At 36.7% G+C, this 12,503-nt stretch overlaps 1 protein-coding gene across 1 annotated transcript; it reads left to right on the forward strand.

Annotated features, from left to right (window-relative positions):
* Window positions 1–6,198: 6,198 nt before the first annotated feature.
* On the forward strand, window positions 6,199–9,171 carry LOC129347274 (uncharacterized). Its single transcript, XM_055013899.1, has 3 exons — window positions 6,199–6,356; window positions 7,522–8,043; window positions 8,265–9,171. Exons 2-3 carry the CDS (start codon window positions 7,549–7,551, stop codon window positions 8,526–8,528), a joined length of 759 nt encoding a protein of 252 aa, XP_054869874.1. The 5' UTR covers window positions 6,199–6,356; window positions 7,522–7,548; the 3' UTR covers window positions 8,529–9,171.
* The last annotated feature ends 3,332 nt before the right edge of the window (window positions 9,172–12,503 follow it).

Raw genomic sequence — 12,503 nt, forward strand, 5'->3', positions numbered from 1 at the left:
ATTTGATGTCATTGAAGTAATTTCAGGTTTAACTTTGGGTTTTCAGGACTGCAACGGTGGTCCTTTCTTACCTCGGATGGTTATATTTGAGATAAAAGATCAAAGCATAATGATACACCACTGTTTGACCAATCAGTTGTCTTGGAAGATAACATTCCTTGAAGAAGCAAACTTTAAATCAGTTTGAAGTCATTTTGCTGTTATTATGAAGACGTCTGCATATGATAAAAACAAACAAACAGAAAGAAAAACCTGAACAACATAAAAGCTACTAAATCTCATCTTATTTGCCACTTTTTTTGTTTTTACACTTACAGCAAAAGTGCAAAATCACTGCTAAAATCTGCTGAGGACTTGGACAGTTAATCTGTCCAGATCATTAATTTATGGTCGGAATATTGTCTGACAAAATCGCCATGAAGGCAGGATCACTGACTACCACTGAATGAAGCTGCAGTTACTGTATCGCACACTGTAGGGATCCCGTTGCCACAGAACTCAGCATGGATTAGCTGGTGTTGCAGAAATTGTATGTTCTTATGTTTGGTCCTGATTTGTTGCCCAGTCCGTTTATATGCTGGTACCGCAGCTGAGAGAACACAGATTAGAAAATTGATTATTATCATGGGGTTCACTTGGAGAATATCTATTTGAAAATTTGGTTTGTTGGTTTGCAGTCTATTGACTTTAACTGAATGTTCTTCCTCATTAATATTAGCTAAGAGGGAGCTGGATTGCACATAGGACTCTTTATAACTCTGTGGTATTTTACTCTGCTTTGACACTTGGGTTTTTAACGTGTTCATTTATTTTTCCCCTGTGTTTTGGTTCAGCACAACTCCCCTCTAGAAAGCCCTGAATCTTCGTTTGGACTCACAAGCTACATACTGTGACACTAACGCAATGAAAGCATTACTAACAGTAACTATCAAGGACCAACACTTCTATAAACTTGCCATGAGCAGTAGTTCCAGCCACTCAACTTTAACATTTTTGCAACAAGTCATTGGAGAAATACCAACCCGTCTAACAACAGATGTGGCTGTAAATCAGTCTTGTAGAGTTAAGATTTTGGAAGGACATGAGAACAGCTCTTGCAAATTTTTGCAAAGCCTGCACTGGCAAAGACTTGTTTGGTGACGCTAACCCACGACCACTGCAAGGTATGTGGTATGGGTGGCATTTAATGTGACTGCACCTCTGTGTGAACATGCCAGCTGAGAGATACTGGGTAGGAAGAGGGTATGGGGGGGCACTGGAATGGGGCATTAAAAATACTAGTAGAAAGATTCAGAGGGGCAGAATTTGGACAGATGGCTGACAAAGTATGAGATAGGGCCAAGAAAAAGGGGAGTATCTCAACAGCTAGGCTGATATCACATAGTTGCTCCATCAAATCTGTCGTAATAGTAGGCTGTCCACGCTGAGAGAATGAACAATATATAAACCCTTGGTTTTAGAGGAGACTTCAGTTGCCTGGGTACTCCATAGCATTTTGACCAGAGAATCCTCCTCTTGAGAGACAACTTCATCACACAGAATCTACAGAGTTGTGAGTAGAGCTTTTAATATAAACATTTAACATGTAGAAGAACTAAAAAAAAAGGGAAGGAATACATTTTGATTGTTGAATAAATATTACATTTCTGCATTAAGAACATTTGATTTCGTATTTGCTTCTCTCTTAATCAGTATTGCTAAAAAGTGCTTTCAGCTCCTGCAAATGTTAAATAAAGTACATTATCTGCATTTCAAGTTTTTTTTTGAGTGTCATTAGATCTAATCTAAGGGTTTTTTAAGTGCCAGTAGCTTCTCTTCAGCAATGCAAAATATACAAATTATGCACTAAAATGAACTGTAAATTGCCAAAAATTTCCCGAATATATACATATGTATATAATATCTTTATCCTTAATAATGTGTCTTCAATGTTTATGAACAAGGACTGAAGTCTCTGTCATCTGAAATGCATATAAAGCACCAGTAAAGGAAAACATTCATCATATATTGTAGAAACTAAGAAAAAAATTTTTTCACTTAATGTTAAAATAAATGAATACAAATGTTATAATGGCCTATTTCAGGGCATTAGTATGAAGTCATCAATAATATTTTTAGCTGCCTAAATCTACTACCACTGCTCTAAATAGTGCTCTGTGAAGTGCTTGTAATCTATTCTGAGTTATGAAAGATATTGTGGTGGTTTAAGGTGCCTTATTATTTATAGTGCTCATGATAGTTAGCAGTATATGTTACAGTAATTAGGTACCTTCTAATAGTACATATTCATGCTTTTTGTGAGGATTTGGAATGCTGCACACATTGTAATCTTAATGTTTAAATTGGAGCAGACCCAAGGCAGACAAATGCTAATAGTAAATTATTACCTTTTTTGAATCAATGAAAAAAATTAGCAAGCTATTTATTTAAGATCCAAAAGCAATTTGGGACTAAACAGTGGCTATTTTTGTAAAACTAACAAGACCATGCTGATGGTGACGCAAAAGAAAGATCTTTGAAACATTTAAAAGTCCTTAAGTCGTGGGTCCACTGCTCATATTTAAAAATGGGTATTAATTGTCTTGTCATGGTTATGAACTTTACAATTATGAAGTGCTGTATGTTGGTATATTGAGAGTTTGTTTTATCTGTAATAACTGCTTAATGAGTCACTACATGTGCACTGCTGTGGTCATTATTATCTGTTCAAATATTTGTCTTCTCAGAGTAACAGAGTCCTACCATTCCAAACAATGGAAACTGAAATGGGAGAAATGGATAACATGATTGACGATGCTGAAGACACTATAGATAGTGTTGAAAGAGACACTGAAGATTTAACAGAAGAAGAAAGACAAGAACTAAAAGAAGAATCGGCTGAAAACCGCAGAAAGGTTAAAGTGCTCTCCAGAATTCGAGAGTCTTTCAGAATCCTCGCTGAGCTGACCAAAACATACCTACCGAAGGTAGCACTGTTTATTGGGCAAAATGTAGCTATGGGTGTTATCTTGTGGGGAGTAACTAAGCTCCTCAACAAAATATCCCGCAAAGACCCCCAACAAAGTTCAGATGTGAAAAAGAAGGTTGCTGCCATTAAGGCACTCATCACTGTGATCAAGACTCAACAGGATTTAGGTCAGAAGACCTTTGAGTGGATGAAGGAGCACAAAGATGAAGTAATTACCCTGGATGGGATTGAGGTGCCACTGGAATCGGTTATTTCAAAATATATCACACCCATATCTGAGGTATGTCCAGCACAACTACACACTGTGTGCAGTCAAACAGATAGCAGTTTTTTTAAACGTTGCTATTCAGGTTGAATTTAAGCATGATTTAATTGTAATTCTTGCAGATGTGAGGCTATGCTGCTAAGAACCGAGCCACTGTGCATCCACCCACTGTAATTATCAATTCTCTGCTGATCTGATTGCTGATATTTTTTAAACATTTTTTGTTTTATGTCTTAGTCTGTTGACGCAGTCTTCAAGATAGCACAAAAGCTGAAGGACAAGTTGGATGGAGAAGTTCAGTTCAATATCCCAACTGGAGAAGACATGAGAGAATTCCTTACAGCTGGTGATGCATTTCTCAAAGGCTACAGTGACCTGGTCGCCTTCATCCCCACAGAAGTACAGAAGATTGAACAGCTGGCAACCTTTCCAGTGAAACAGGCAGACATCGACCTTCTTACAACTCAGCTGAAAGATGCCAAGGACTTACCTTTGTGGTAAAGAAATGAGATACCTTGATTTGTGATTACAAGACGCAAAAGTCAGGTTGGTTTTCTCCATAGTCTAGCAATGACTGCAGTATTTGGTGTCTGGTTTCTGAGTGGTAAAAAATTTGGTGCCAAGATTTAATGTCAGGAAAGTTTTCAATGTTGCAGACCTGAGTAGATATATAGTGGTTAACTCTTGCAGCCATCTTTTATTCTTCTCTTTGACCATGTTTTTCCTCTTCTTACATAATTTACATTTCACACTCTAAGATCTAAATCTGTAAAATAAATTACATGCAGGTACCTGCTCTAAACTCTTTTACTAACAGCATTCAGTGTAAGAAAGTGCTTAAAGAATTAAAAATCTTTTTTTTTTAAATGCTCCAAAATGATGGAGCTGTAGGAGATATTGGTTAATTACAGTTAATGAGGTGTTGGGTTATATTGCAGGTATGATTCTGTGAGCAGTATGTCTGCATGGGAAGCTTGCACTCTAGATTTATGGATTTGAGCAGATAGAGCTTTGTTATGATATAATATCACAATGTGTACTAACACTGCAGCACGTGTTTACTGATACCATGGTAATCAATTTTACAGTAACATGTTAATCGTTGCTTTTGCTTTATATTATCAAATAAACACTTTAATCATTCTGTGGTCTAAGTGTTCTCATTTCATGCATCAACCTAAAAGAAACGTCTCTTATGTCAGATTAAGTAAACTGCAAACGTTTAGCAAAGAGGTAGAAACAGATAAACAATGTGAAGAATTAATGCTTAAACATTTCATTCAAATATAACAAAGGAGCTAAAAGCAGATGGTGTGCAATAACAGAGTGGACATGCCTGTCCCAGAAATAAAGCTAAAAGGAAAGGAGAAAACAGACAATTGCTCACAGCAGAGTGACTGCAGAAAGGAATATTACAATTCTTTCATAGAAATCCTGAGGTCTGATGAAACAGGATTTGATGTCATTGAAGTAATTTCAGGTTTAACTTTGGGTTTTCAGGACTGCAACGGTGGTCCTTTCTTACCTCGGATGGTTATATTTGAGATAAAAGATCAAAGCATAATGATACACCACTGTTTGACCAATCAGTTGTCTTGGAAGATAACATTCCTTGAAGAAGCAAACTTTAAATCAGTTTGAAGTCATTTTGCTGTTATTATGAAGACGTCTGCATATGATAAAAACAAACAAACAGAAAGAAAAACCTGAACAACATAAAAGCTACTAAATCTCATCTTATTTGCCACTTTTTTTGTTTTTACACTTACAGCAAAAGTGCAAAATCACTGCTAAAATCTGCTGAGGACTTGGACAGTTAATCTGTCCAGATCATTAATTTATGGTCGGAATATTGTCTGACAAAATCGCCATGAAGGCAGGATCACTGACTACCACTGAATGAAGCTGCAGTTACTGTATCGCACACTGTAGGGATCCCGTTGCCACAGAACTCAGCATGGATTAGCTGGTGTTGCAGAAATTGTATGTTCTTATGTTTGGTCCTGATTTGTTGCCCAGTCCGTTTATATGCTGGTACCGCAGCTGAGAGAACACAGATTAGAAAATTGATTATTATCATGGGGTTCACTTGGAGAATATCTATTTGAAAATTTGGTTTGTTGGTTTGCAGTCTATTGACTTTAACTGAATGTTCTTCCTCATTAATATTAGCTATGAGGGAGCTGGATTGCACATAGGACTCTTTATAACTCTGTGGTATTTTACTCTGCTTTGACACTTGGGTTTTTAACGTGTTCATTTATTTTTCCCCTGTGTTTTGGTTCAGCACAACTCCCCTCTAGAAAGCCCTGAATCTTCGTTTGGACTCACAAGCTACATACTGTGACACTAATGCAATGAAAGCATTACTAACAGTAACTATCAAGGACCAACACTTCTATAAACTTGCCATGAGCAGTAGTTCCAGCCACTCAACTTTAACATTTTTGCAACAAGTCATTGGAGAAATACCAACCCGTCTAACAACAGATGTGGCTGTAAATCAGTCTTGTAGAGTTAAGATTTTGGAAGGACATGAGAACAGCTCTTGCAAATTTTTGCAAAGCCTGCACTGGCAAAGACTTGTTTGGTCATGCTAACCCACGACCACTGCAAGGTATGTGGTATGGGTGGCATTTAATGTGACTGCACCTCTGTGTGAACATGCCAGCTGAGAGATACTGGGTAGGAAGAGGGTATGGGGGGGGCACTGGAATGGGGCATTAAAAATACTAGTAGAAAGATTCAGAGGGGCAGAATTTGGACAAATGGCTGACAAAGTATGAGGTAGGGCCAAGAAAGAGGGAAGTATCTGAACAGCTAATGCCAGTTTTAGCAGTTTGCAAGGACTGACAAGTCTGCACACCCTGAGCACTGTGTACATACCTCAGGAAAACTTGGCAATCTTTGGAAGACAGTCATGATGCTACATGATGAGGCTGATATCACATAGTTGCTCCATCAAATCTATGTTGTAATAGTAGGCTGTCCATGCTGAGAGAATGAACAATATATAAACCCTTGGTTTTAGAGGAGACTTCAGTTGCCTGGGTACTCCATAGCATTTTGACCAGAGAATCCTCCTCTTGAGAGACAATTTCATCGCACAGAATCTACAGACTTGTGAGTAGAGCTTTTAATATAAACATTTAACATGTACAAGAAATAAAAAAAGGGAAGGAATACATTTTGATTGTTGAATAAATATTACATTTCTGCAATAAGAACATTTGATTTCGTATTTGCTTCTCTCTTAATCAGTATTGCTAAAAAGTGCTTTTAGTTCCTGCAAATATTAAATGAAGTACATTATCTGCATTTCAAGTGAAGTTTTTTTGAGTTTCATTAGATCTAATCTAAGGGTTTTTTAAGTGACAGCTTCTCTTCAGTAAGGCAACAGAGACAGATTATGCACTAAATTGAACTGTAAATTGCCAAAAATGTCCTGAATATATACATATGTATATAATATCTTTATCCTTAATAATGTGTGTTTAATCTTTATGAACAAGGACTGAAGTCTCTGTCATCTGAAATGCATATAAAGCACCAGTAAAGGAAAACATTCATCATATATTGTAGAAACTAAGAAAAAAATGATTTCACTTAATGTTAAAATAAATGAATACAAATGTTATAATGGCCTATTTCAGGGCATTAGTATGAAGTCATCAATAATATTTTTAGCTGCCTAAATCTACTACCACTGCTCTAAATAGTGCTCTGTGAAGTGCTTGTAATCTATTCTGAGTTATAAAAGATATTGTGGTGGTTTAAGGTGCCTTATTATTAATAGTGCTCATGATAGTTAGCAGTATATGTTACAGTAATTAGGTACCTTCTAATAGTACACATACATGCTTTTTGTGAGGATTTGGAATGCTGCACACATTGTAATCTTAATATTTAAATTGGAGCAGACCCAAGGCAGACAAATGTTAATAGTAAATTATTACCTTTTTTGAATCAATGAAAACAATTAGCAAGCTCTTTATTTAAGATCCAAAAGCAGTTTGGGACTAAACAGTGGCTAATTTTGTAAAACTAACAAGACCATGCTGATGGTGACGCAAAAGAAAGATTTTTGAAACATTTAAAAGTCCTTAAGTCGTGGGTCCACTGCTCATATTTAAAAATGGGTATTAATTGTCTTGTTATGGTTATGAACTTTACAATTATGAAGTGTTGGTATATTGAGAGTTTGTTTAATCTATAATAACTGCTTAATGAGTCACTACATGTGCACTGCTGTGGTCATTATTATCTGTTCAAATATTTGTCTTCTCAGAGTAACAGAGTCCTACCATTCCAAACAATGGCAGAAGCTGACATAGAAATGGATAACATGGCTAAAGATACTGAAGACACTATAGATGACATTGAAAAAGACACTGAAGATTTATCAGAAGAAGAAAGAAGCAAAATGGAAAAGAAAGCAGCTAAAGCCCGCAGAGATGTTCAAGAGTTCTCCAGAGTTCGAGAGTTTTTAAAACCCCTCGCTGACATGGCCAAAACATACCTACCGAAGGTAGCAATGTTTATTGGGCAAAATATAGCTATGGGTGTTATCTTGTGGGGAGTAAATAAGGTCCTCAACAAAACATCCCACCAAGACCCCCAAAAAAGTTCAGATGTGAAAAAGAAGGTTGCTGCCATTAATGCACTCATCACTGTGATCAAGACTCAAGGGGATTTAGGTAAGAAGACCTTCGAGTGGATGAAGGAGCACAAAGATGAAGTAATTACCTTGGATGAGACTGATGTGCCACTGGAATCGGTGATTTCAAAATATATCACACCCATATCTGAGGTATGTCCAGCACAACTACACACTGTGTGAGGTGAAACAGATAGCAATTTTTTTTAAACGTTGCTATTCAGGTTGAATTTAAACATGATTTAATTGTAATTCTTGCAGATGTGAGGCTATGCTGCTAAGAACCGAGCCACTGTGCATCCACCCACTGTAATTATCAATTCTCTGCTGATCTGATTGCTGATATTTTTAAACATTTTTGTTTTATGTCTTAGTCTGTTGATGCAGCCTTCAAGATAGCACAAAAGCTGAAGTACAAGTTGGATGGAGAAGTTCAGTTCAATATCCCGACTGGAGAAGACATGAGAGAATTCCTTACAGCTGGTGATGCATTTCTCAAAGGCTACAGTGACCTGGTTGCCTTCATCCCCACAAAGGTGCAGAAGATTGAACAGCTGGCAACCTTTCCAGTGAAACAGGCAGACATCGACCTTCTTACAACTCAGCTGAAAGATGCCAAGCACTTACCTTTGTGGTAAAGAAATGAGATACCTTGATTTGTGATTACAAGACACAAAAGTCAGGTTGGTTTTCTCCATAGTCTAGCAATGACTGCAGTATTTGGTGTCTGGTTTCTGAGTGGTAAAAAATTTGGTGCCAAGATTTAATGTCAGGAAAGTTTTCAATGTTGCAGACCTGAGTAGATATATAGTGGTTAACTCTTGCAGCCATCTTTTATTCTTCTCTTTGACCATGTTTTTCCTCTTCTTACATAATTTACATTTCACACTCTAAGATCTAAATCTGTAAAATAAATTACATGCAGGTACCTGCTCTAAACTCTTTTACTAACAGCATTCAGTGTAAGAAAGTGCTTAAAGAATTAAAAATCTTTTTTTTTTAAATGCTCCAAAATGATGGAGCTGTAGGAGATATTGGTTAATTACAGTTAATGAGGTGTTGGGTTATATTGCAGGTATGATTCTGTGAGCAGTATGTCTGCATGGGAAGCTTGCTCTCTAGATTTATGGATTTGAGCAGATAGAGCTTTGTTATGATATAATATCACAATGTGTACTAACACTGCAGCACGTGTTTACTGATACCATGATAATCAATTTTACAGTAACATGTTAATCGTTGCTTTTGCTTTATATTATCAAATAAACACTTTAATCACTCTGTGGTCTAAGTGGTCTCATTTCATGCATCAACCTAAAAGAAACGTCTCTTATGTCAGATTAAGTAAACTGCAAATGTTTAGCAAAGAGGTAGAAACAGATAAACAATGTGAAGAATTAATGCTTAAACATTTCATTCAAATATAACAAAGGAGCTAAAAGCAGATGGTGTGCAATAACAGAGTGGACATGCCTGTCCCAGAAATAAAGCTAAAAGGAAAGGAGAAAACAGACAATTGCTCACAGCAGAGTGACTGCAGAAAGGAATATTACAATTCTTTCATAGAAATCCTGAGGTCTGATGAAACAGGATTTGATGTCATTGAAGTAATTTCAGGTTTAACTTTGGGTTTTCAGGACTGCAACGGTGGTCCTTTCTTACCTCGGATGGTTATATTTGAGATAAAAGATCAAAGCATAATGAAACACCACTGTTTGACCAATCAGTTGTCTTGGAAGATAACAGTCCTTGAAGAAGCAAACTTTAAATCAGTTTGAAGTCATTTTGCTGTTATTATGAAGACGTCTGCATATGATAAAAACAAACAAACAGAAAGAAAAACCTGAACAACATAAAAGCTACTAAATCTCATCTTATTTGCCACTTTTTTTGTTTTTACACTTACAGCAAAAGTGCAAAATCACTGCTAAAATCTGCTGAGGACTTGGACAGTTAATCTGTCCAGATCATTAATTTATGGTCGGAATATTGTCTGACAAAATCGCCATGAAGGCAGGATCACTGACTACCACTGAATGAAGCTGCAGTTACTGTATCGCACACTGTAGGGATCCCGTTGCCACAGAACTCAGCATGGATTAGCTGGTGTTGCAGAAATTGTATGTTCTTATGTTTGGTCCTGATTTGTTGCCCAGTCCGTTTATATGCTGGTACCGCAGCTGAGAGAACACAGATTAGAAAATTGATTATTATCATGGGGTTCACTTGGAGAATATCTATTTGAAAATTTGGTTTGTTGGTTTGCAGTCTATTGACTTTAACTGAATGTTCTTCCTCATTAATATTAGCTAAGAGGGAGCTGGATTGCACATAGGACTCTTTATAACTCTGTGGTATTTTACTCTGCTTTGACACTTGGGTTTTTAACGTGTTCATTTATTTTTCCCCTGTGTTTTGGTTCAGCACAACTCCCCTCTAGAAAGCCCTGAATCTTCGTTTGGACTCACAAGCTACATACTGTGACACTAACGCAATGAAAGCATTACTAACAGTAACTATCAAGGACCAACACTTCTATAAACTTGCCATGAGCAGTAGTTCCAGCCACTCAACTTTAACATTTTTGCAACAAGTCATTGGAGAAATACCAACCCGTCTAACAACAGATGTGGCTGTAAATCAGTCTTGTAGAGTTAAGATTTTGGAAGGACATGAGAACAGCTCTTGCAAATTTTTGCAAAGCCTGCACTGGCAAAGACTTGTTTGGTGACGCTAACCCACGACCACTGCAAGGTATGTGGTATGGGTGGCATTTAATGTGACTGCACCTCTGTGTGAACATGCCAGCTGAGAGATACTGGGTAGGAAGAGGGTATGGGGGGGCACTGGAATGGGGCATTAAAAATACTAGTAGAAAGATTCAGAGGGGCAGAATTTGGACAGATGGCTGACAAAGTATGAGATAGGGCCAAGAAAAAGGGGAGTATCTCAACAGCTAGGCTGATATCACATAGTTGCTCCATCAAATCTGTCGTAATAGTAGGCTGTCCACGCTGAGAGAATGAACAATATATAAACCCTTGGTTTTAGAGGAGACTTCAGTTGCCTGGGTACTCCATAGCATTTTGACCAGAGAATCCTCCTCTTGAGAGACAACTTCATCACACAGAATCTACAGAGTTGTGAGTAGAGCTTTTAATATAAACATTTAACATGTAGAAGAACTAAAAAAAAAGGGAAGGAATACATTTTGATTGTTGAATAAATATTACATTTCTGCATTAAGAACATTTGATTTCGTATTTGCTTCTCTCTTAATCAGTATTGCTAAAAAGTGCTTTCAGCTCCTGCAAATGTTAAATAAAGTACATTATCTGCATTTCAAGTTTTTTTTTGAGTGTCATTAGATCTAATCTAAGGGTTTTTTAAGTGCCAGTAGCTTCTCTTCAGCAATGCAAAATATACAAATTATGCACTAAAATGAACTGTAAATTGCCAAAAATTTCCCGAATATATACATATGTATATAATATCTTTATCCTTTATAATGTGTCTTCAATGTTTATGAACAAGGACTGAAGTCTCTGTCATCTGAAATGCATATAGCACTAAAGCACCAGTAAAGGAAAACATTCATCATATATTGTAGAAACTAAGAAAAAAATTATTTCACTTAATGTTAAAATAAATGAATACAAATGTTATAATGGCCTATTTCAGGGCATTAGTATGAAGTCATCAATAATATTTTTAGCTGCCTAAATCTACTACCACTGCTCTAAATAGTGCTCTGTGAAGTGCTTGTAATCTATTCTGAGTTATAAAAGATATTGTGGTGGTTTAAGGTGCCTTATTATTTATAGTGCTCATGATAGTTAGCAGTATATGTTACAGTAATTAGGTACCTTCTAATAGTACACATTCATGCTTTTTGTGAGGATTTGGAATGCTGCACACATTGTAATCTTAATGTTTAAATTGGAGCAGACCCAAGGCAGACAAATGCTAATAGTAAATTATTACCTTTTTTGAATCAATGAAAACAATTAGCAAGCTATTTATTTAAGATCCAAAAGCAATTTGGGACTAAACAGTGGCTAATTTTGTAAAACTAACAAGACCATGCTGATGGTGACGCAAAAGAAAGATCTTTGAAACATTTAAAAGTCCTTAAGTCGTGGGTCCACAGCTCATATTTAAAAATGGGTATTAATTGTCTTGTCATGGTTATGAACTTTACAATTATGAAGTGCTGTATGTTGGTATATTGAGAGTTTGTTTTATCTGTAATAACTGCTTAATGAGTCACTACATGTGCACTGCTGTGGTCATTATTATCTGTTCAAATATTTGTCTTCTCAGGTTAACAGAGTCCTACCATTCCAAACAATGGAAACTGAAATGGGAGAAATGGATAACATGATTGACGATGCTGAAGACACTATAGATAGTGTTGAAAGAGACACTGAAGATTTAACAGAAGAAGAAAGACAAGAACTAAAAGAAGAATCGGCTGAAAACCGCAGAAAGGTTAAAGTGCTCTCCAGAATTCGAGAGTCTTTCAGAATCCTCGCTGAGCTGACCAAAACATACCTACCGAAGGTAGCACTGTTTATTGGGCAAAATGTAGCTATGGGTGTTATCTTGTGGGG

Source organism: Amphiprion ocellaris, chromosome 9 (genome assembly GCF_022539595.1).
Source record: "Amphiprion ocellaris isolate individual 3 ecotype Okinawa chromosome 9, ASM2253959v1, whole genome shotgun sequence".
NCBI lineage: Eukaryota > Metazoa > Chordata > Actinopteri > Pomacentridae > Amphiprion > Amphiprion ocellaris.

Coding starts and splice junctions, on each gene's coding strand:
- LOC129347274 (XM_055013899.1), top strand. CDS start 7,549: ATGGCAGAAGCTGACATAGAAATGGATAACATGGCTAAAGATACTGAA. Junction 8,044..8,264: donor ATATCACACCCATATCTGAG/GTATGTCCAGCA, acceptor TTTATGTCTTAG/TCTGTTGATGCAGCCTTCAA.